Source organism: Eschscholzia californica, unplaced genomic scaffold (assembly GCF_041429995.1).
Source record: "Eschscholzia californica isolate CP2 unplaced genomic scaffold, dmEscCali1.0.p SCAF_2, whole genome shotgun sequence".
In the NCBI taxonomy this organism is placed as follows: Eukaryota; Viridiplantae; Streptophyta; class Magnoliopsida; order Ranunculales; family Papaveraceae; genus Eschscholzia; species Eschscholzia californica.
In genome coordinates, this window is record NW_028238309.1 from 67,182,489 (window position 1) to 67,207,615 (window position 25,127).

At 35.8% G+C, this 25,127-nt stretch overlaps 4 protein-coding genes across 6 annotated transcripts; 1 reads left to right on the forward strand and 3 right to left on the reverse strand.

Moving 5' to 3' along the window:
• Positions 1-2: 2 nt before the first annotated feature.
• Positions 3-3,139, reverse strand: LOC147560583 (scarecrow-like protein 1). Its single transcript, XM_086664388.1, has one exon. It carries the CDS (start codon positions 2,279-2,281, stop codon positions 299-301), a length of 1,983 nt encoding a protein of 660 aa, XP_086520514.1. The 5' UTR covers positions 2,282-3,139; the 3' UTR covers positions 3-298.
• A 3,115-nt stretch (positions 3,140-6,254) lies between these two features.
• On the forward strand, positions 6,255-8,274 carry LOC147560584 (uncharacterized). Its single transcript, XM_086664391.1, has 2 exons — positions 6,255-7,767; positions 7,933-8,274. The coding sequence occupies exons 1-2, from the start codon at positions 6,439-6,441 to the stop codon at positions 7,996-7,998; spliced, it is 1,395 nt and encodes a 464-aa protein (XP_086520517.1). The 5' UTR covers positions 6,255-6,438; the 3' UTR covers positions 7,999-8,274.
• A 2,571-nt stretch (positions 8,275-10,845) lies between these two features.
• Positions 10,846-15,352, reverse strand: LOC147560585 (inositol transporter 4-like). Of its 2 annotated transcripts, none has more exons than XM_086664390.1 (6): positions 14,734-15,352; positions 13,956-14,148; positions 13,437-13,843; positions 13,244-13,351; positions 12,169-12,780; positions 10,846-11,529 (listed from the first exon to the last, which is right to left on the reverse strand). In XM_086664390.1, exons 2-6 carry the CDS (start codon positions 14,089-14,091, stop codon positions 11,050-11,052), a joined length of 1,743 nt encoding a protein of 580 aa, XP_086520516.1. In that variant the 5' UTR covers positions 14,092-14,148; positions 14,734-15,352; the 3' UTR covers positions 10,846-11,049. The 2 variants fall into 2 exon arrangements, with proteins under 2 accessions (XP_086520516.1, XP_086520515.1); XM_086664389.1 differs by having other exon boundaries at positions 13,956-14,152; positions 14,738-15,134.
• Positions 15,353-19,889: 4,537 nt separating this feature from the next.
• On the reverse strand, positions 19,890-24,266 carry LOC147560586 (heterogeneous nuclear ribonucleoprotein 1-like). 2 transcript variants are annotated; one of them, XM_086664392.1, is made up of 5 exons: positions 23,672-24,266; positions 23,407-23,521; positions 22,924-23,149; positions 21,312-22,518; positions 19,890-20,539 (listed from the first exon to the last, which is right to left on the reverse strand). In XM_086664392.1, the coding sequence occupies exons 3-5, from the start codon at positions 23,143-23,145 to the stop codon at positions 20,526-20,528; spliced, it is 1,443 nt and encodes a 480-aa protein (XP_086520518.1). In that variant the 5' UTR covers positions 23,146-23,149; positions 23,407-23,521; positions 23,672-24,266; the 3' UTR covers positions 19,890-20,525. The 2 variants fall into 2 exon arrangements, with proteins under 2 accessions (XP_086520518.1, XP_086520519.1); XM_086664393.1 differs by lacking the exon at positions 23,407-23,521 and having other exon boundaries at positions 23,672-24,064.
• Between the last annotated feature and the right edge of the window lie 861 nt (positions 24,267-25,127).

The following is a 25,127-nucleotide window of genomic DNA, read 5'->3' on the forward strand; positions in this document are numbered from 1 at the left end:
ATGTAGATTGTTGCGGAAGCGAAATAACATTGGAATCCATTACTAAAACTAAAGAAGAGACAAGAAAGAGACAAGAAATAACTATTGATAAACTAAAATAACTGTAAAGAAAGAAGATGCAATCAAGGGGTTTGTTTATAATTCAATTCAATGATTAACAAGACAGACCAGACTTCTCTTATATAGAGATTGTACTTTCCTAGATAGACTCAAATAAAGAAAGAAGAAAACTAGTAAGGATACTTTCCTTGATTGCTAGGACTCTAAACATGGAAACCCTAAATACTAGACTGGTAACTTAAATTAATATAGTATCTTGGCCATTGGGCCTGTTATTGGTTTGGCCGTGAGGTCCATTGGTGGGATGGCCGCCATCATACTCCCCCGCTGTGGAACAACTTGTCCTCAAGTTGGTGTCTTCGTAAATTGGCTCTGCCAGACAAAACGGGTACATATCGGCGACATTGAAGGCAATCCTTAGTTCCCACTTTGCTCGTGATTTGCCGAAAAGTTGAAGAAGACAAATATTGATCATAAGACCAACTATAATCTGACTCATATACTGACAAGATACTTGCAAAAGCCGTAGGAGTGCATAAAAGTCCAATAAATTGCGACATCGTCTATCATCTTTTAATTTGACGAAGAAGACCACAAATACCGCATCATTCTCTACGGAAAAATCAACCTTGAATTTCTGCATCCAATTCGTCACTTCTACAAAAATAGCTATAAATATCTTCCCTCGTTCATCATCGTGGAGTTTATTAACCAAAGATCTACCAATAACTGGTAATCTAGTTACTTCCCAAGCCAATATTTCAAAATAACTGAACTTGGTGGATGCACTAATCCGGTTGTCAAAAGATAACGTAGCAAAACTCATCGTTTCATTGACCTCTTTTAGAGGTGGAGATAAAGATGGACTAGGGAGTATTTTATGATTCGAAACCACTAATTTTTCTCCGGGGATTGTATAGGGATCAAATAAATTGTGCCGGCTAGCCTTATTCAATCGAATCTCATCGAATTTGTCTTCCTCCGTCATTGAAAAACTAGTATTTTTGTTATCAAGAACCTCTCCTTCAATAATATCGGCCATGGTGGTCAGAGGAATTTCGGATAATAATTTTCGAGATTCAATTCTTTCTTTTCCTTCACAAGAAATTGAGTTAGTAGCTTTCTTAGCTAACCTTTTCTCAACTCGGAATCGTTCAATCGAATCTCTACTCAGTTTTATATCGAACGAGTAAAAAACAGATCGGTAAAATAAATAGGACTCAGTAAGTCGTGTAACAAATGGTGCCATGTTACAATTCATTTCCTGTTCAACTAACGTCACCACCATAGGTTTCAAACTTTTCACAAATCTTAACGACTCATCACGTGGATTTTCTGTCGAAACCGATTCGTCCGGTAAATTGTGTAAAAGAAAAGCAAAATTCACAGCTAATGAATCGTCCGAGTCAATACCGAGTTCATCTCTACTAAGAATTAAATCAGAGATTTTTTTACTTACAGCGTTGAATTTCAGACCGAGTCCAACTCGTGCAGCTATCATACGTAACCGATCACCAACGATTCGTAACCCGTCTTCGTTCGCTTTTGATGGATCGGTCACAGTTGTGATTTTAATGGAGGGAATTTTTCTCTCAGCTAGGGCTTGAATTAGGATTGCGTATTGAATTCCTTGCCCAATGTCAAAATCGAGAACATGAAGATTGAGATTGTATGGAGATTGATATTTGAATGATTCAAGGATTGAGAGATAACCAACCATGAATCCAAGCTTGAAACAAGGGGAAACTTCATAAAGAAGCTGACTTGAAATCATCTCTTCTATTGGAGATAATTCAGTCAATGATTTAGGCTTTTTCTCTGGATCTATACGAGAAAGAAGAGCAGTAACCATATAACCAGTCAATCTCTGTTCTGGATCACCTCTGATGTTTGAAATCGGTTTTAAACGATCAAGATTTAACAAAGCAGATTCAAAATTTCCATCTGAGATTGTTGTAGCTGCGTCTATTAGGGTATGATTTGATGAAGATAAACATAAGTGAGATGTTGAAGATGATGAAGAAGAAGAAGTTGAAGAAGTTGGAGATGGTGAAAGAAGAGGTTTTTGTTGATTATTGGGACTTGGAGTTAACAAATTTTGAATAGTTTCAGTCCATTCATTACCAGTAATAACAGAAGCAGCATCTCCTTCATCTTGATCTCCATCATCATCATCTTCTGCTAAAAGTTGTTTCTCTAGTTCTTGAAGCTGATCCCTCATCTTTTCTTATGAATCAGAACTCTTTGATTCGTCAAGAACAGAACAAACAGATTGTTGCTGTTTTGGTTGTTGTGGTGTTACGGTGGTGGTGGGTTTCGGTTGTTGTTGGCGGTGGTTATCGGTGATGGTTGGTTCGTGGTGAAGCTGGTTCGGGGTGATGGTGTAGTCTCTGTGTGGTGTAGTTGATGGGAGTTGTGGTGTTACGGTGGTGGTGGGTTTCGGGTGTTGTTGTTGGTGGTGATCGGTGATAGGTTTGTTGGCTTGCCGTGATGGTTCCGTGGTGGAAGTATGAACCGAGAGATCGGTTTTCTCCGTTAACGGTAATAGTTTAAGGGTACGGTTAGACCAAGAAAACTTGAATATATTTGCCCGACAATAATATGTGGCGTCGACGTCAAAAATCCATGGTCTTCCGAAAATAAGATGACAATTATCCATATCGACGACGTCACAACAAATTGAATCACGATAATAAGAGCCAATGGAGAACGGGAATGTGCATTGGGTTGTTACCGATAATTCCTTTTGATTAGAATTTCAACCAATTTTGTAAGGATTTGGGTGTTCAGTTGTAGGTAGTTGAAGAGCATTAACAAGTCGTTGAGAAATCATGTTCTCTTCACTACCATTATCGATGATGAAATCGCAGACTTTCTTGTTTATTGTAAGTCTTGATTTGAACACCTTATTCCTTTCTGGATGATTTGTTGGAAAAAAAATTTCAGGATTTTGAAGGCTCATGATACCAGCTGATGTAGATTGTTGCGGAAGCGAAATAACATTGGAATCCATTACTAAAACTAAAGAAGAGACAAGAAAGAGACAATAAATAACTATTGATAAACTAAAATAACTGTAAAGAAAGAAGATGCAATCAAGGGGTTTGTTTATAATTCAATTCAATGATTAACAAGACAGACCAGACTTCTCTTATATAGAGATTGTACTTTCCTAGATAGACTCAAATATAGAAAGAAAAAAACTAGTAAGGATACTTTCCTTGATTGCTAGGACTCTAAACATGGAAACCCTAAATACTAGACTGGTAACTTAAATTAATATAGTATCTTGGCCATTGGGCCTGTTATTGGTTTGGTCGTGAGGTCCATTGGTGGGATGGCCGCCATCACTTCGTTATACATAAAAGAATATCAATTTAACTACATTTCGGGGTCACATAGTCGTTTTAGGAAAAAATGTCGAGTGACTTCTTGTACAAGTCTTTAAAGCATCTCCAATCTGGGACGGGACGTATGGGGCTGGAAAGGAAAAAATGTCGAGTGGGTTCTTCTATAAGCCTTTAGAGCATCTCCAACCTGGGGGCATGGGGCTGGAAATTCAAATTTCCAGCCCCATGTCCAACCTCTTTCGGCCCTTAGTTAAGAGGGCCGACTGGAGGCCCCAACTGACCGTTGGGGAGGTCCCCGACGATCATGTTGGGGTTGATCCTACCGTTGAATTTTTCCAACGGCTAGATACTTCTCCAAATTATTATTTTTTAAAAATTTTTGATTAATTTTAATCTTTTTTAAAATCTAACAAAAACTCACACATTAATTTTTTTTTTTTTTAATCTAACATTAACCCACACATTTTTAAAATCTAACGTCTCGGTTCTCGAATAATTTTCCACCCTTAGAAAAAAATATCATTTCGAAAATAGTTCAAACAAGTGTTTCGTATAGACACAAAATCACGCACACACGCGTTTCCAACATGCACATATTTAAGGCCTTAAGAGAGACTGAGGTTGGAGTTGAAGGCTGAGCTGAGACTAAAAAGTTTGAGTAAAATATTGGCTTTTATGGCCTAAGACAGGTTGAGGTTGGAGTTGCTTTTGAGGTTGAGAATTAGAAGCTTCTTTAGCTAATTTTTAAACAATTATTTATTTATTTTACTTAATTATTTGTTAGGACGCATCAAATCTCAATCGATCCAATTCCAAAGAGAAAGAAAACCCACTAATCTCAGCTCAGGGCATCTGATGTTTTACTTGCTTGAAAATGTAGTATGGCCCCCCCCTCATTTTTAACATACACTTTGAAGTGGGTAACCTTCCTAGAAATTTCTTTCTAACCATCTTTTTCACAAAAAATAAAATAATTCAGTCAAACATGTGATTAGTTGTTTCCTACTTGTTATTATGGACACTATCCTCTCCCAGTGTCCTTTTCATTCTATTTCTTTTCACAAGAAATCATGGTATTTGATCACTCTTCTGTATTTTATTTCTTTAGATTAATACACAAAAATGTAAAATTTAGATATTAGCAACTAACCCTTGTTAATAGTCTTTATATTAGCACTGATTAGTTTAGAAACATGCTAACAAATAAACCCAAAGGAAAAAATTTTGAAAACAACTCTTTGAATAATTAGTTGATTTTGATATGGGTTGGAGCTAAATCTACCCCACTACCCCGACATGACAAATTGTCCACTTATTTTATATGAAGTTGTTATTCATATACACTGATAAATTTCTATGTACAATTTTCTTACATGAGACTATAGTCGGCAGGTCATCCACATAAAAAATCAACAGAAAAATATATAAGAGTTTCATGTACAAACAAATAAAATATCTAGTTCAACAAAAAAAAAAAAAAAAAAACAAATAAAATATCAACCCATACAAAAATTGATTTGACATTTCAATTCCCACAAACAAATGCTCAGAGGTTTGTAAAGAAAATAATTTTAAGATATGCTTAAGTTGGTACATGTTTGTGTGTGTTGAAATAGCTTTTATTAATTCCTAGTTGTCCATGAAAACGTAGCAAGATATGCTACCTCTTCTACTAAAATATGAACCTCTATTTTAAGATAACTTTTAGATTAATCACCTCAATGATTAGCCTAAAACGGCTTGATTTGGCCCCACACACCCACATTAACAAAATTAATCCATGGCCTCTAAACAAATCAAGGGTAGGTCTAAAGCTACTTACTTTACTTCTCTATTCCGTACAAATCTAATGTATTTTTTAAGCACTCTATGTGAATTAGTTAATTTACATAATCATTATAACGTGTTCTTATTAAAATACAATATTGCAAAAGATTCAAAAAGATATATAATGAAAAATAGTTAATTTCATCAAAAGAAAAAATACGGTGGGCCCCTCGTAGTGTTGTGGGATGCTGGAGTACTTGGACGGACCTAGAGGTTACGCGGCATTTCTATATTGTTTTTGCGTGGCTAACTCTAAGACCGACATTAGTTCAAAAAAGAAAAAAAAAACTCCGAGACCGACACGACATTTCTGTTATAACGGGTTGGCACATCATGTTTCTAACACAGATAATGCTGTTTCGATTCGACATCTTGATAAGTCATGTTGCCCCGTCTCCAAACCAGCTCGGTGAATCCCTTACGCTGATTGGATACTCTAGATATCTCTTTGTTCTTGTTTTTTGTTGTTTTTATTTTTGTGACGTGTTACCGTTTCAATAGAGTATCAAATAGTAACATCTTCTATCTGCCTCAAAAACATTGGACAACAGTACTGCCCTATCAGAATGCATTATCACATGTGTCATGAACGTGTAGGAGGACCAAATACAAAACTTTTAAACAAGAAAGCAAAGGGTATGACCGCATAAAGGAGAATAGAGAAAGGGTCCTAGCCACTAGGGTCGATCGAACTGTTAGGTACCCACAAAGGAGAAAAACGATCCTCGCACGCAAAGCCGTTGGATTGTTAGACCTATAAAACAAGTGATAAGGTTGACTTTTTACTAAAAGAGTTCACCGTGGATCGTGATTTTTGAGAGAGTTTGTGCGGCGATAGTGACTCCACTGCCTCCAATGCTTCCAAGTGTCAGTCTTTCCTCTTTCAGTATATTTTATTTTAAGTACTTTAACATTTTAATATTCATTAATAAGGACATTTCCGTCAAATACATACGTAAGGACTATTTCGTAATTTCAAACCGTAACTTCTTCATGATATCTCTAGTACAAATTGGCGACGTTAACCAAGCTTTTCTTCCCCCCCATTCAAACCCCAACCACCTGTTCACTTTCTCTCTCTCTCTCTCTCTCTCTAGAATCCCACCACCACTTAACACTTTCTCTCTCTATATAATCCGCCATGAATTTCTCTTGAAATCTTCTAAAATATCTTCAGATTTTGATTTAATTACTTGTGATCATGATGTCGATTCAAGATTCTCAGATTTCTTCAACTCGATTTCCTCTTTGTTCTTCACCTACTTCAACTTTCTCATCTTCTTCTTCATCGAAGATTCAGAGATCTCAAGGTCGATCGATGCGAACGATTCGATCAAATTTGTACCGAAACAACGATTGTTCTTGTTCGTTTCCTGATCCTAATATTAGTAATAACTTTATCGATAAATCAACTGTTGTTTCTGAAAATTTAACTGAATCTGTTATTGATTTTAGACTAAGAGAACTTGTTTCTGAAAGTAATAAAAGAATATCAAATTCATCTTATGAGCATGATCTTGTTGATCTTTCTCAAGCTTTTAGTGATTATTCAACTTATAGTAGTGATATTTCCGGTGAGTTACAGAAATTAGCTGGAATTCCATCAAATGAAGATCTACGTAGTTCAGAATCATCAAATCAAGAGTCTGATTCATGGCTAGGGTTTCTAAACCGTGAAGAACTCTCATCTGAGATTTTCGAGTGTCATTCACCGGAAAATCTCGAACAATCAGTAAAATCTTATATAGATGATCTTCAATCTTCATCTAGTGTTGTAAAACGATCGGCTGCTGCTAATTTACGCCTTCTCGCGAAAAACAGTGAAGAAAATCGAGGTTTAATCGGTGAATCAGGTGCGATTCCGGTTCTAGTTCCTCTTCTCCGATCTACTGATCCTTGGATTCAAGAACACGCAGTTACAGCTTTACTAAATCTGTCTCTTCATGAAGAAAACAAGACGAAAATCACTGATTCAGGTGGGATTAAACCTTTGATTTACGTTTTGAAAACTGGAACTGAAATTTCGAAACAAAACGCAGCTTGTGCTTTACTTAGTCTAGCTTTAATCGATGATAACAAGAATTCAATTGGTGTTTGTGGAGCAATTCCGCCTTTGGTTTCATTACTAATGAATGGATCTAATAGAGGTAAAAAAGATGCCCTAACTACACTTTACAAGCTTTGTTCAGTAAACCCTAATAAAGAAAGAGCTGTTTCAGCTGGAGCAGTGAAACAACTAGTGGTTTTGGTATCAGAACAAGGGAATGGTTTAGCTGAGAAAGCTATGGTTGTTTTGAATAGTTTAGCTGGTATTGAAGAAGGTAAAATTGCTATTGTTGAAGAAGGTGGTATTCCTGTTTTAGTTGAAGCTATTGAAGATGGGTCAGTAAAAGGGAAAGAATTTGCTGTTCTAACTCTTCTTCAACTTTGTAGTGATAATATGAAAAACAGAGGGTTACTGGTTAGGGAAGGTATAATTCCTCCACTTGCTGCTTTATCTCAATCAGGAACAGCTAGAGCTAAGCACAAGGTATTGTCTTAATTCGATTGATTTCAATATTTCATAACCCATTTTCATAATCTCTTTTCTGTTCATCAATTACTATTTGAAACTCTGTTTTAAATGTCTAAAATTGAGTTCTACTTCATTGGAGAATTTTTTTTGATTTGGGTATTTTTTTTTTGTGTGTTGCAGGCAGAAACACTACTTAGGTATCTAAGAGGATCAAGACATGAAGCTTCTTCTTCATCAACTCCTTAATGGTGATGAGGGTATGCATTTTGTTTACTGGTTTGGTCTTAAACAGTTGTAGATAAGTATATGTATTAGAATGTGTGTGTCTGTCTTCTATGGCTTGTATTTGTATAGTGTGACTGTGAGTGAGTGACCTAGAGAGAAAAAGAAATGAACAAGTAGTAAGAAGTGTAGTAGAAGGTGTAACTTGAGTAAGTTAGATGAAAAGAGAAAAATATGATCTCTGAGTCTTGACAATGTTAACCTAGCTCTTTGTTATTATTGAAAAGTTATTGGTTTTCAGTCGTGTTCTTCTATGGGTGTTCTAATTGTGCAATACTTTAGAGATAGATAACACGGATTACCAATCATGGTACAGGTTCCCCAAAAAATTAGGCAAGACTATGGGTAGAAATCCGTGACTTGTCGTGATTCGTGTTTCAGTGGATCGAAAGCATCGGAAGCATGAATCACAACAAACCACATTAGACTTCTGCCCATTGCACGTCTAGTTTTTTTTTAGTTCCCTAACATTTTTTTCAATCTGCTCGAATATGGGTTGATTTTGTTCACATCTTTTATCACTTTTGTTATAATGCAATGTGATAGATTCTAAATCTCTGTATATATCTTTGGTTTTGTCACTATAGAATGGGTTCAAATATAAAATCTAAGAAAGCCCCATGGATTTCATGTTTGGTGGACTTAGTAGGTTTATCAACTTGTGATTCTTTCTTTGTCCTGTTCATCTTTCAGTAGAAGAAAGATTTTATGCAGAATATAAAGATCTTTATTATATAATTGTAATATATCTTCAGTTGAGTTACTCTACTAGTACTGGGTCAGTGATCCATGTGCAAGTATGTACGGAACAAGGGACAATAAGATGCTATTCAACACTTATCACTGCCATAACACTAGTAGTACTCACTCTGTTTACACACAAGCTGTCTTCTTCTCTCTCTTGAGTCTTTGATACTGTATTCTTTTTTGAGTTAATTCCTATATGGCCCCCTACTTTGTGATCAGCTTCCTTTATGGCCCCCTTTTTTTCGTAAATTCAAATTTGGCCCCCTATTTTCATGGAAATGTCCTAACTACCCTTCCTTTAAATCTTTTTTCAAAATAAAATAAAAAACAAAACCTAAATTCCACCTCACTTCCTTCTCCACCACTCATCTCTCTCCACGTCACCTCTCTCCAACTCACCTCTCTCTCTCTCTCCAACTCATCTCTCTCTCTCTCTCCAACTCATCTTTCTCTCTCTCTCCAAGTCACTCCTTCTTCTCCGACGAAGGTCGCCGGCCGGAAAATTTTCCGGCCGGCGACCTTAAAAAAAAAAAAAAAAAAAAAATTACCTCTTCTCTCTCTCTCTCTAGAAACTCCGGCGAAGGGGTTTCCCCTTCGCCGGAGAACAGACCTTGAAGGTCTGTTCACGAACAGACCTTGAAGGTCTGTTCACGAACAGACCAGATGTGTTCGTGAACAGATCTGGTCTGTTCGTGAACAGATCTTGAGGTCTGTTCAAACGAACAGACCTTGAGGTCTGTTCGTTTTTTAACAGACCTTGAGGTCTGTTCGTTTTTGAACAGACCTTGAGGTCTGTTCGTTTGAACAGACCTTGAGGTCTGTTCGTTTGAACAGACCTTGAGGTCTGTTCGTTTGAACAGACCTTGAGGTCTGTTCGTTTTTGAACAGATCTTGAGGTCTGTTCTTGAACAGACCATGGAAGGTCTGTTCTTGAACAGACCACGAAGGTCTGTTCAAGAACAGACCTTCTCCGGCGAAGGGGTTTCCCCTTCGCCGGAGTTTCTAGAGAGAGAGAAGAGGTAAAAAAATTTTTTTTTTTTTTTTTAAGGTCGCCGGCCGGGAAATTTTCCGGCCGGCGACCTCCGTCGGAGAAGAAGGAGTGACTTGGAGAGAGAGAGAGAGATGAGTTGGAGAGAGAGAAAGAGGTGAGTTGGAGAGAGAGAAAGAGGTGGAGAGAGAGAGATGATGTGGAGAGATATGTGTGGGGAGTAGGAAGTGAGGTGGAATTCAAGTTTTTTTTTTTTTTATATGTTGAAAAAATATTGATAAGAAGGGTATTCAGGACATTTACCTCAAAAAAGGGGGCCATATTTGAATTTACGAAAAAAAGGGGGCCATAAAGGAAGCTGGTCACAAAGTAGGGGGCCATATAGGAATTAACTCTTCTTTTTTTGCCCTTTGGAGATTTCTCAAATCTTTGCAGATGCCAACCAATCTCTCACCCATCCACCATAGGCCGTGTACCTAAAATAAGTACTTAATTATTGAGGTATGACTTTAAAGATCAATTTGTTTGATGTAATCGTTTAATTGACCCTATTCTTTCTTTCGCCCTTCTTTCTTTCTTTATACCCTTATCTTCTCAAGATATCTAGTACTGCTTAAAATTCAAGATAGAGAGGCTTACAATGTCCCAGCCACCCCTCGTGTTAAAGATGTCTATACACACAAGTGCACATTAGTGACACTTACACTCTCTCCTTTCGGGTTTGGTTGGTTTCCGCCCAACCCGCTAGCGTTTATAAGTTGGTACGTCTAACATCTCTCTTTTTGAAGAGTAATGCTAGAAGAAGTTACAAGTCATTTCGCTAGTCAACGATCATTTTTTTCATTTTCGAATTGGATCTGACCAAGGGAGTTTGAAGTCTGAATTGAATCAAGAAAAGAAGCAAGAATATAGTAATCGCGGGGGTCTCCATCGGACCATAGAAACTTAGTTGATGTAGACTAATGAAATGATATTATAAGCTCAGTACTGGTGTTTGCAACAAAATGAAAAGATCAGTATGTCACGAATAATATAAAAAAGTTGCTGAAGAAATGGGAAAGACTATGCCAGAAACATTTTCAAACTCTTTCCAACATGAAACTAAGATTTATAAATCACTACCCAACACAATTACTTCATAAAATTCAAGAAACAAACAATAAATGAATAAATCATAACATTAGTTATGAAGTTCGTGTTCTAGTAGAAAAAAAGAAAAAGACAAGTGGTAAGGTAGAGTTCTTGAAAGAGCTCAAATTGCAGAAGTTTCAATGGTTAATTCAAGTCGCAGATTTAACAGTCTCTTGACTTCTCTTCTTCCTCCAAACAATCCACCCTTTTTCTGCTAACATCTTTTCAACTTCTTCGAACTGCAATCCTTTGGTTTCAGGTACCAATAAAACGATGAACACTAGAGACACACAAGAAATGAGCCCGAAAAGCATAAATGTATATGAAGAACCCAAGGCCTTTGTTAAGCTTAAAAACGACATGCTCACGATAAAGTTCGACGTCCAGTTAGAAACTGCAGCTAATCCTCCACAAACTCCTCTATATCGTAATGGGTAAATTTCCGAGTTGACGATCCATGGGACGGTACCCATACCGGGTGAATAAGCAATGATGTAAAGAATTAACATTACAATTGCCAAATACGCGTACCATCCACTTGGACATCCTTTCGTGTACCATGTTCGTTTTTCGCCTTTACATGCTAGTCCTCCCGCTGGATTCGAAATTAGACAGGCTCCAGGGTTATGCTGTTTCAAAATAATAATTAAAAAAAAAACATTTAGAAAACAAATTCGAAGGAAACGTTGACCTAACTTAACTTGATAAAGAAGAATCTACGAACATCTGAAAGGGTTCAGGGTTTAGAGTTCTTGTTGACAGTCGCAAGTAAGGATCATTCGTGTTGCACTTAGTCCTATGCAGTTAGGAAGACTTTCCAAATGTAGGTTAGAAAATAGCATCATGTCCTCCATATTGGCTTACTCATTTGTAACGACCAACTCCTCACCTAGTCTTATGAGAAGTTGGTCTAGGGTTTAGAGTTCATGACGAGAGTCGCAAAGAAGGGTTGTGCGTGTTGCACTTAGTCCTATACAAACCTTCCAAAAGTGGGTTAGAATATAGCATTGTGTCCTCCATATTGGCTTAGTCATTTGGAACGAACCAGCTCCTCGGCTAGTCAGTTGAGATGCCCGGGGAGGTCAAAGGTAATTTGGCCGGTCTAGGGAAATCAAGGGCTGGTTTAGCCGTTAAGGCAATCCAGGGCTGGTCTAGGCCGAGTTGTGTCATGAGAAAAATGAGGCGAGTGTCTGTGATGGTTTCTAAATAGTTGACAATGTGGTTAGTATTGAGATAGACGTAAAATTAGTTCAAGAATGTGTACTTACCAAGTCGGCTTTATTCGCGCAAAATCCACAACCAGCAGAAGCTTGCAAGCATTTAACGCAATCCCACGATCCGACGTTAGGTGCTGTCAAGTATGCAGGGCAAGTATTGTTCCCAAAATGGTTTGTTTCCAAGCCAGTCACGAGCGGAGAATTTTCGGAAGCTACTTTAAACACAACGGTTAATCCGAAAAGAAATGCTATGATGAAAATCATACTGACAATCATCATTCTCCTCCTTCCAAATCTATCGACAAATGCAATGCTAATAATACTACCTATAGCATTTAGACCAGAGGTTCCAAGAGAAAGTGCTATGGCTGCTTGGTTTGAAGCAATACCGGCTAATTGTATTATAGTCGGGCTGTAATACATAACAGTGTTGATACCAACGAACTGTTGGGCTACTTGACAACCAATACCGATAACAAGTCCTCTTCGAACTATTGGAGTATTCCACGCACTTTGTACCTTAGCGAAGAAGCTATCACCACCAATTGAACCTTCTTCGGCAATTTCATCTTCAATGGACTTCTTTAAAGCATCAATCTCACCCTCAACTTCATGATCAGGGTAAATTTTTCTTAAGATTTCAACAGCTTCCACATGCTTGCCCTGTTTCATAAGGAAAACAACGAATTTAGACAAGACCGAGAATAGGTTCATAATCGTACTCAAATATGGGGTGTGCCAATAAATAAAATTCACTTATTGCTTGGTCCTTTATGTTATGTCGGCCATGGAAAGGAAAAGTTGGTAAGTTCATAATTGGGGGAAAGCCTTGCCTCTGGAGCTAGCTTTGAAGTGACAGAGGACCAAGACTACCCAACACTGGTAGCAGACCCCAGAAAAAAACAAGTCTCAACCCAATAGTTTATCGAAGTTAAAACTCAACGTGAGAGGGAAATTGTTGAGATATTCCGACATTAGTCATAAGCGTAGGCGGTCAATTCATAACTGAGAGAAAAGCTTCGCCTCTTGAGGTGAGAGAGGCCTAAAACAACCCAAAACTCGATACTGTATCAAATGGTACCGACTAATAAACTCAGCTATGACAAATATCAAAACTAGCCAATACCTTTCTGTATAGCCACCTAGGAGATTCGGGAAGCGACAACATTAGTATAAACTGAATTGCAGCTGGAAGACCTGCAATTCCGAGCATCCATCGCCAAGTTCCTTTTACCTGCAACAAGAAGTTCCATTTATAAGCTAATCGATATTAAAACGTCTATGTAGAAATATAGGCTAATATTGATATCGGACATTACCCGTGTGAAAGCTAAATTGATGAGGTACGACAAGAATTGGCCTCCTGTAATAAGCAAACCATTTGTACTAACTAGTGCACCTCTAATTCTAGCAGGAGAAGCTTCAGATATATAAAGTGGAGCTGTCATGGAAGCCATTCCGACTCCAAAACCGACAAATATCCTTCCGACGATAATCAACCAAGGCCATATACCAATAGCCATGATTGCTGCACCAACAAAGAATAAGAAATCGGCTATTAAAATCGATTTCTTTCGTCCCAGAGCGTCGTTCATCCAACCACCAATTGCTGCACCAAATATGGCTCCTACTACTGCCATTGCAACAATAGCTTCTTGCAAAAACGTACTCTTATCAACCGCTGTAAAATCATCTCGAATGTATAGAAGTGCACCCGAGATAACTCCTGCAAGAAAGTAGAATTAGCGTCAACGATCACATTAGACAAAGAAACGTATTAGCCAAAAACCGATAAAACGAAAAGACTAAAAGCCCAAGCTGAAAAATCTTTAACTTACCTGTGTCATAGCCAAATAGAAATCCTCCAATACCGGCAGAAAGAGCAAGACGTAAAATATAAGGTTGTCTCCATGACATCTTAAAGCATTCCATAAATTCAGCCTTATTGGCTTTGGCCACGCCACCCTCCACCATTGTTACGATGAATCAGAAGACCTAACTTTCAGTATCTATATACTTCAATCAGTAGAACTACCTGCATTATTTACTAATGTTAGTTATCCAGTAAGAACATTCAAATACAAGCGAAACGGCGAATGATAAAAAAATCCACAAACCCGTACGCGAAACATGGATTAGATTATCGACGTTGTTGGCCGACAGTTAATTGAACATATATTACTATTGTTATTATTAACTATTAGATGGGTGGAAAGGCGAAAAATGAACAATAGAAGATTCTCAAAATTTTGAATATATCAATGAAAGCCAAGAACCCTTATTATTAACAAAAAAGAATCAAACTTGGGTACACTTTAGGAATCTAAATCTGACATATATAAATATATGATTAAGTTGGTTTATCCTGTTTCTTTCTAGGTATGTTTGTTAAGTTTACTCTTCAAACTTATTTACCCATCAACAGAAAACAAACACTACCCACAACTTAAAAATCACGTGAAATTCAATCAATCAACATTTTTCAGAAAAAGGGTAAAGAAATCAATAACAAAACCAATGAAATCAAAATAGTAACAAAGAAAGGGTTTTGATTTCAAAAACAAAGAAAGGGTTTTGATTTTCTAAGTAGAATGAAATAGAACACAACTTTAGAACTTACCCACTTAGTTTGAATACTTTGATCTCTCTCACTAGCAAAACTTTGATGTTGAGTTTCTCTTCTTTCTTTCTTTCTCTCTCTCTCTCTAACTAATATCAAACATGCAACCAAGAGTTGGAATGGCTCTGTGGTTAGTGCTGGTCTTGTTATATATAAATAGGGAAGTTAATGGGGGTTTTTTTTTGTGGATTGTAATGTTTATCCGATAATTAATGAATATCTATCTAATTTTAGATTGAAGAATCAAATACCCTTTTGACATTCTATCACAAACCAAGAGAAATTAGGTAATTTCTGAACAGTTTCCCTTTTTTTAGGGACTCTTATGTTGTTATTTCTCTGTTCTAAATCAAATTCCTATTTTTAGTTTTTTTTTTATCAACTCCCCTTTAGAACTATTCAAAAGTTAATCTTTGACAGTTAATATGGTCAGTATTTTAACCTTGAAAAAAGCAAAAGCAAGGATAATGTTCATAATTTAATGTCATTTTTTCAAACAAAAATTTTTAAATTAAAATGTAGGTTTTGAGTTATGGTAATTTTTGTAATGGTAAATTATAGATAGACAATTATAACAATTACAGGGGATGAGCTGATTTATTTTCCAATTAGGGTGACAACTAATGACAGTAGAAGTTTCTGTTATAGTAAAGTATTTTTTTGATCACACAAATTCTGTTTCACCAAGTATTTTGATGTCAATCTTAATAGTTGGTTGAAAAAAAGGAAACAAAAAATGTGTCAGTTAACATAAAGAAATCAGCTGATGAACGAATTCGCAAAAATACAAAATAGCCACAACTCTAGAGGGTGGCCAAAACAAAGTGAGGCGAAAAATATGTCGGTTACAACAAGGACAACAACTATAAACTAAAGTGGGTGTTTGGAGAAACAAAAATATTTTTCGGGGAAACAAGATCATTTGAGTGAGAATATCTGATTTCCCCTAATTTTTTTGATATTATTCTACTCACGTCTCACGGCCACACCAACAACCAAGGATCAAGCAAAGGGCCCGGGCCTCATCTTCGTTGGATTCTTTTCTCATCTTCATATCTCTCTCTCTAAGTTTCCGACAATGGGAGGGCCCCTTCATCTCGATCTGAAACTCCCGATTCCAGCCAAATCTTCGTTAAAAAAACCAAACAAGGGATCATGCGAAGGGCCTCTAGCCTCCTCTTCGTGAAACAAAGAGGAGAACAAGAGGGGAGAGAGGGGAGAAAAGAGGGAGAGGAGAGAAGAGAGAAAAAGAAGAGAAGAGGTTGGTGATGGCGGTGGGAGTTAGTGGTGGAGTCGGGTTTGATAGTCGTGCCGAATTTGATGCGATGGTGGGAGGGGAACGAGAGGGGAGAAAGACTAGAAAAATATCGAAGGTGGTAGGTGTTCGCGAAAAATTCTTTCGCGTTCCCGAAAGTGATTGCTTTCACAAAATGTAAGAGGGCCAAAATTTCACAAGTTTGTTGGAATTAAAAGTTTTTAATTTTCAAGTGATAAAAGAAAAATTAATAAGAAAGACAAATGGGTATATGATCACTTGCAGGGGCGGCCTAGGCCCAAAGCCACCAAAGCGGTGGCTTTGGGCCCCCAGCTCTGGATGACAACAGGAGGGCCCCCAACCAACGGATATTAACTAGTTGAACGTGATATAATCATAAGTATGCATGTAGCTCAGTTGGCAAAGCTTTCTAAGATAACCCTAGAGGTCATGGGTTCAATCTCTATTGTCTACATAATTTTGCTCCTTTTCTACCACAACTCATTTATTTAATTATCATCCTATTTAATTGTTTATTTTAATAAATTCTTTCGATCTTGTTTTTTTTGTTGAAATCTTGATTATCAATACAAATCAAATTGAGTTTTACTTTTAGTAAGTAGTTTTGTTATTTATATGTTATTTTTTACATGTTCTTTTCAATCTAATTTTAAAAAGTTGTTATATCAATCAAACTAAAGTAATGTAATGATCTCTCGTTTTTTTTATTAGAAACAAAGTGGTAAATAAGATATATAATTTCTACAAGCATTTGAAATTAGTATGCATTTCATATTAAAGTGTGATCTCTCGTTTTTTATTAGAAGCAAAGTGGAAGTAAGATATATAATTTCTACAAGTATTTAAAATTAGTATGCATTCCATATTAAAATTGACATTAAATTTATATTGTATTGAATAAAATATTATTTTTAAGTTGTTCGAAATTTTCTGCAAAAATTTATTCATAAATCCGAACAATGTAACCTAACAATAAGTACACCTTTTTAATAAGAATAAGGTAACAAAATTATATAAAATTTTCTTTTATATTTTTTAAAGGGCCTCACTTTCCGGTTTCGCTTTAGGCCCACCACGACCTAGGGCCGCCCCTGATCACTTGGAATTGATTGATGCAAATTGAACCTTGGACTATGATTCCCACTAACTTGTTTTTTTGTTGCAAGATGATTCCCACTAACTTCACTATAAATTCACATTCTCAATCAATGAAGTAACCCCACTAATTTTATTGCTGAACTAAAGTTAACCTACCAACCCATTAGACTCACATTCAGTTCAGTTCAATTCACTAATTTGATTGTGCACTCCTTTGAGTTGAACAAAAATTTACATTTGATTGGAGTGTATATAACAAAAATGGTGAGTGCATTTAAAATTTCTCTAAACTTTACTGCTTTGGTGGTTAATACAAGGAGTATTTTAGTCTTTGTTACACTGTGAAAATACTAAAATGTCTTTGTGCTATTAGGGGGAGTGTACCAGGAAGTGCACGGGGAGAGTCTCAGAATCAGTTACGTTCAATCTTTAAATTCCAACGTACAACATCTATCCTGATCCTCATAAAAAATGAATCCATTTTCACACATTTTGAGTTTAATCACTTTTAACAAAGTCAAATATCAGACTTTACTCATTCTTTCGAGAGATGATACATGTATTGCCAGGGCGAGTCCCTACATTAGCGTCTCATATGAGACAAGAGGTAAGATTGTATTTTACAGGTTTGTCTTTTGTCATATTAGCCCCACAAAATAAGCTTTCATGTGTGCAGGTCATATCTCGTTTTCGTTGTTTTCTTGATGATGATACACATATACCGCCATTGCTAACCGCAAACACGACTGCCTCATACAAGAAGGCCAAAATTGTCATTTCACCGAAACGGCAGTCTTGCCCCTTGTCCTATTAGTCACATAGATCATGGTCGGTCATGTTGGCAAATCATAAATCTATTTCGTCGTTTCCCTCTTCTTTTAGGTTATTTCGACTTTTCATTTTTTATTTTGGCCGAAAACAATCGATAAGTTTTTCTCCTTTATCATCGCTGTTTTGTTCCGTAATAATAAATATTTTCCAAATCGAGATATGTAAAAGTAACTATGACTTTCATGATTGAAACAAGAGCAAAACTATGCAGTAAAATCTCATCCACTCAACATAACAAGCATCAAATGTTTCAGCAAAAAAAAACAAGCATAACAAGCATGAAAGGGTTGTAAATGGGCTGGTATTTTTTTTTTATGAAAAGTAAATGGGTTGGTAATTTGTTAATGCTTTTATAGTACAAATATAATTCTTATTTTTCTTAATAAATGATTTATCTCTTACGGATTAGTTGTAGAGATTTCTTAGTTGTACTTACGGATAAAGGATTTATCTCTTCGATGATATTTTTGGATAAGGATAAAGTGGAGTTTTATTGCTTTAGAACTTCCCATATAATTATGTTAGTAATATTGGTGGATAAGGGTTATATTCCTCGATAGCTCCCACAACTTCAAAAATTACAAGATTTTCTTTCAAAAATAAGGTCGAGAAATAAGAATCAAAATTGTCAGTTTGTCACCATAACACATTATAGAAGGTCGATCTCAACTTTGGGAAGAAAATGATGCATTTGAAATATCTAAAAGTACCACAATATTAGAGTAAACTAGGTTTTGATTCACGTTATCTTTAATTTCTGATATGGCTCTCTAACAAATATTTCCAAGTCTCTAATAAAGAGCTATATGATGCAAATGTTGCTACAGGGTAAGTGTGAGACTACCAAATCTGGGTGTTGTGCTCAAGTACCATGTAAAACATATTTCCAAAATCTTGTAATAAGCAACATCGAACTATAATATTTTCAACAGAAAGAAACATCAAACTAGAATATATAAATAGCCGTGCACCAATTATACTAACTTTAATTGTTCTGAAATTTGACTAAGATTGGTACTCGATCTTGTTTTATTTGGAACACAAAATACATGACTATCAATAAAAGCCCGAAAAGACTAAAACTAAAAATAGAGTATTAAAAGTAACCAACACGGAAATACCCCTGCAATATATACTATACAAACACCTATAAGGTACAACCTAAATACCCATATCAATAGATTATCCCACTTATATAAGGCAAGTACAATCAAATAAAAAGGCAAATAGGACTGGTCCTAATAATTTCATGAGTACAAAGAATATTTTGTATGTGTCCCACTTGAGCCATAACTATACCTTATAATGTTAAAATGACATAGTACATGTTATTGAATGGTCAAAAGAATTGAAAAAAAAAGGAGCCAAAGTTACTAAACTTTGGATGATTACAGTCAAACTCTTGTCATGAAATATGTCCTTTATGGTCTCTCATTGGCTTTGACCAATTGATATTATGGGTCCCAAGCTCCCTCTACAAATAAAGTACACCATCTTTACACTTGATGTTACTGTCAAACTAACCATCAACATGACCCCAAATCAGAAATTTCATTTCTCTAACCCCCATATAGGTAAGGTTCTCCCTTGAATGAATTTGATCACTCTTGATCCTAAAACTAACTCAAGAGGTGGAGTTTTTACTCACATTTATAGACTGGTCACACAAATCGTCACCTCAACTCCTATGCTATCACGACCCACGTTATACAAGGAGATCCTTCGAAGTTTGTTCAACCAAAGCTTTTGATCCAACGTGTGTCCCAGAAGATACACCTCTAAATAGAAGTCGACATCAGAATAGAAAAACTTAGATAATCAAACTCGATTGATCTAGCGTACGTATCACGTTGAACAAGTAGAGTTTGGTGACCAACAATTAGATAGAACTTCTCAACAACAACAACTAAAGTATAGTTAGTCTTACTACTTGAATCAAAGAAAAAATAAAGCAAAAACAAAGAACACTGTACTATAGCAACATTCATTTGGTACAAATAGAGTAGCTTACAAGCAAAGTAAAGAAAGAAAGTTTTCTCATAGAAAATGAATGAGAAAATATTTGGTTACTTATTTCTTAGGGACTACATGTCTTAGTTATCCCTTCAAATGTTCTCACACTAGTAAAATCAACAAGTAGAAGCTGAAAATGAAAAACACTTACCTGACATAAACCAGCATACTTTGCTGGCCTAACGACATTACAACAAATTACGAAAAAAAAAAGTCTAAGTTGTAGTTTTTTCTTTTCTTTTTGAAGCATTGAATCTTCATAGATGAACAATACGTCATTAGAACGACTCTTTTGTGAAAACATTCCGCAATCTGATTTTACATTGGTCTCAATCAAACACAAGACAGAAAAAAAAACCTAACTTAAAAGCAAATCTCAAACCTTTAAAAACACAAAATCCTTGATAACTGATTTGACTTCTTCGAATAACATAATCCGGTTAGCTCTAGGTGATAAACTTTTCTATGTATCAATGAAGGAGAGGTCTAGATTTATGTTGTTCTCCTTATTCACCGGACTTTTTTTCCATCTATAGTAATATCCTGACTTCATTTTCGACAATAATCTTCCTAGGCAGCAATACCTGGACCAAGAAGAATATCAAATTATAAGTACTAGAATCAATAACTTTCCCTAACTATAACAACATAATATCGATACGACTGTATTTCAACTTAAACGAATTCAAGAATAGGTTCATCCATAAATAGAATATGATGGTTCAGTTGAATTCATATAGATGGTAATTACGAAAGAAACGAATACTAGATAAGCTAGTGTTTACTAATGGCGTGTTCGGACGACGCATTCATGATTACCAAGAAAAACCCAACCAGTCGATTGAACAGCAAGTGTTTTACGTACCGATCAAAGCCTAAAAATCTACAAATCAGACCATAAAGCTCATAAATGGATCAAACTAGCAGGTGCGTAAATTAATCTGTTCTAGTAAGAAACAATACTCGCAGTCTATCAAAAAAAAGATTTGCAGTATATCCAATAGCGCAACAAGAATCTCTACGTAAAATGAAGTAATTTTTCAATAGAAGGGTGAATTTTATGGCGCTTTTGCATGCAACCTCTTAATTGTGTTCCTAAGTTTACGACTTCACTTCCATTGGTTTGGCGCATTTATATTTCAAACTCAAGTTCCAATTACAGATCATTGTGTGTATATATTCCGGTTTGTGAGATAAAATACAAGGATCGTTATTCATCGGGTGGCTATATATCAAATCGACATTTTGTGGTACATGTTTTGGAACAAGAACGTTTATTGTTGAGATTCATGAAATCGTGTTAAGGAAGCATGTACTAAATGGATGAAGATATCGAACGAAGCTAAAGGAACTTACCTCTATTTGCTTGTCTGTTTGTAACATTATAACCACCAACATAACCAGCAGAGCCTTTAGAAGGAACCTCAGAAGTTGCACCACCGAGCCCATAACCAAATGAATCAGATGCATCTAGCTCAGGAGTAGCAGACCGCCAAGTGGGATCCCCGTAAATAGAACCGCCACTATAGAAATCATCAAATGCTGCATCAGGAACACCGTTTGATGACGCATATGACTGTTGAGTTATAGTAGTTCCTCTGTTTCTACCGAATTCTACCCCTCCCAATCCGTAACTATTATCACCATTTCCATAACCAAGGTTCCCAATATTATAGTTGGAAGCACTTCCTCGGGCTTGAGCAGAAAGAGGAGAAGAGCTCCAATTTGCACCTGTATTACCACCGAACGGGCCTCCTCCGATACTTCCACTTCCCGAACCCAAGAAAGATCCAGGGCTAGCAGGACCTGTAGAATAACCAAGGGCCGCCCCATTGCTCCACATATTCCGGGTTGTTGAGTTCAAAACAGAATTGATTCCATTAATACCCCCGCCGTACCCTAGAGACCCACCAAATCTAGTTGAGGTCCCACCGTAATAAGGACTTAGACCCCGTTCATATGCAAAATTTGTGTTGAAGTTTGAACCTAGTCCATAGTTTGGGCTCACAGCCTGATCGAAGTTTACACCCATACCAAAACCAGAAGGACCAAACGGAGAAAACCCACTCCTATTACCAGCGAGCGGACTAAGTCTATTATCCATCCTCATGCCAATTCCACCACCCGGGGCTGGGCTAAATCCCTGATTGTAGCCACCAAGGAAGTTATCGACCCTATTAAGATTATAGTTAAATCCACCTAATACACCTCGGTTAGGTCCTGGAGATAGCTCTTTGGGGACAGCCCGTTTCACCTCGACCATTTTACCATTCAATTCATGAAAAGTTTTGAGCAACACCCTTTCCACGGCATCCTCTGAATCATACGTAATGAATCCGAACCCCCTAGGCCTTTGGGTATTGTGGTCATACATCACAACGACATCTGTGACTGTCCCAAATTGTTCAAAATATATCTTAAAATCACTGTCTGTGACTGTTGATGGTAAACCTCCTACAAATATCTTTTTTGTGCGGGTAGGACCTGGTGATCCATGAATGCTAGTGTTGCTTCTATTCACTATTTGTTGATCGTCCCTTGGAACAGCCTTTTTTGCCTCGACCTGAAAATTTCGTGTTTCAATATAAGGAAAAAGATTAAACTCAATATGATTAAGGCCCTAGATTAGAGAATCTAATCTAGTGCCTGTAATAAAATTTGGATTTTAACAAACAAAAGTTCATCTTGCAATCTGATATCATCTTATTATAACTCAATTCATTGCTTAATCAAATACATTACCTTTGAACTAAGACAAATCGTAACTAGTGAGGCATTTCGATGTCAATCAAAACACATTACTCCTAAATTTCATTGAGAACTCATTTCAGAATACAGAAAACAACCATAGGATTACACTCGGATGAGATCAAACATTGACTACTATACGTTTTCAAATCTCATCTTCTTATAAGTGTGTCAAGAATTCCTGAAAATTGTGTTCAATAAAGACGAAAAATGTACATACCGTTCTACCATCTATCATGTGCTTCTCCATAACAACTCGTCCTGCAACTGAAGGATCAGCGAAAACAATAAAACCAAACCCACGAGCTCGACCGGTTGTTCGATCCTTCATGATTACAGCTTGTACTACTTCCCCATATGTCATAAAGTATTCCTTAAGACGATCTTCATTAGTGTCCCATGATATTCCACCAATAAAGAGTTTCCCATTTTCTGATTCCATTTTTCTGTCATTCCCAAATTGAATTATGTCATCAACAACCCAAATTCTCATAATTGAGATACAAATTCAGATACCCAAATCAAAATATAAAAACTTAATATCTCATGGATGATTTCTATGGCATTACTAAATCAGAAAGAGATCAATTGAACCCATGAATAGATATTGAAAAAGGAGGATCAAATCCTTAAAGAACAAATAAATCAGATCAAATAATTCGAAATCTAAAAGCAAATAAGACACACACAAGTGCATACATACCTTATCCAAAAAATTATCCAAACTAGATAGATATAAACTTGTGAGATGCGAAATGGGTCAATCCAGTAACATAAGATTCTTCATAATTTAATTACCCTAGAGATAAACCAGAATCCTGAAAACCCCAAATCAAAGAAAATAAGAACTGAATCGATTCAACCCACAAAAAAAAAAAAAAAGTCTAACTTTAAATTTCAATTTTGATTGACCCAGAAATTAATAAGATAAGATAGACAAATTGAGTAAAGTAGAGAAGAAAACTTACAGATTTAAGAGATACCCAGATGTGAAATCGAGTTAATTTCTTAAGATCTGAGATGATTCAGATGATTAAGAGGAGGAAAATGAAGAACAGAGGGCGTGTTCATCCTCCTCAGAAGCCCTCTTCTTTTTTGTTTCTCTTTCTTAGTTCCTTCAATTTCTTCTCTCAATTAAATAAAGATGAAATTTTTATACCAAACAGACAGAGAAAGATCGCTGTAGAGATAGAGAGAGAGAAAGAGAAAGAACTGAAATGGGTTTTCGAATCTGAGATTAGTAATAAAAAAGCTCATTAAAGGGAGAGCAGTTTAGAAATCTTGTAAGAGAGGGATATAATGGGTGATGGATGATGACGAAGTAATTTAGTTTTTATCACTAATTTTTGTTTTCATTGTCTTAATAAGATTAATTTATTGATTTACTTATTACCAAACAACCATTATTATCGGAATTAAAAAATTAAATTTAGACATCCTTTACTATTATACCTCAAAAGTTTTACTTGGAATTTTTCCACATCTTTAGATCTTCCACCAAACTGTGATTTTATTTTATTGAGATACACAATTTAAGTCAAAGATCCGAAGATAAACTAGAGACAACGTTTTCTACGTTAGTTTCACAATTTGTAGAATCTGCAACTAGTATGGAAATGTTGCCAATTTATATTCAAAATGTTTCAGTTTAATAAAATACAAATAAATGCACGAAAAAAATATATACTTGTAAATTACAATTTCAAGTAAATTTGTGGGTGCATATGAACTTCTATAATCTAACTTTTGTTATTTTTATGATCTTTAAGATATCGATATCCAACTCTTGCAAATCACAATCTCGAGACTTTTTTAAATTATTCAAGTAATACATTATTTATTACTCATACTTTTGTACTAAAATACTGAGGTGTAATTGATAAGAACAACAATGTGATTACAGAATTTCAATTACGTACCAGAATGTACCCTTCACAAATTTGTGATTTTGACAAAACCATAATTAGTTATGAAACTCGATATACAAGATATTTCCAATTGTATAAAGGTGTTGATAACTACACAAATCAACAAGATCTTTTAATATATCACATTAATAATTCTAAAATTTATACCTATTAATTACTTGAAAAAAATGAATTATAATTGTATAAAGGTGTTGATAACTACACAAATCAACAAAATCTTTTAATATATTACGTTAATAATGATAAGGAAGTAAATAAATTTAATGTCAACAAAAAAAAAGTAAATAAACTTTTTAGGTGTAAAATTATAAAAGACAAATAGTCTAATTTTTATTTGCTTTTTTTTTTTATAAGGAATTTCAAATTATAGTTAATTTATCAATAATACCCTTTATAGGATTCAAAATGGAGGGTGTTTTAGTCAAAACCTAAAAAACAGCCCATTTGGTGTTTGTTGATGTTGTCCATCACATGTTTGGCCAACTTTAGAGCTTAT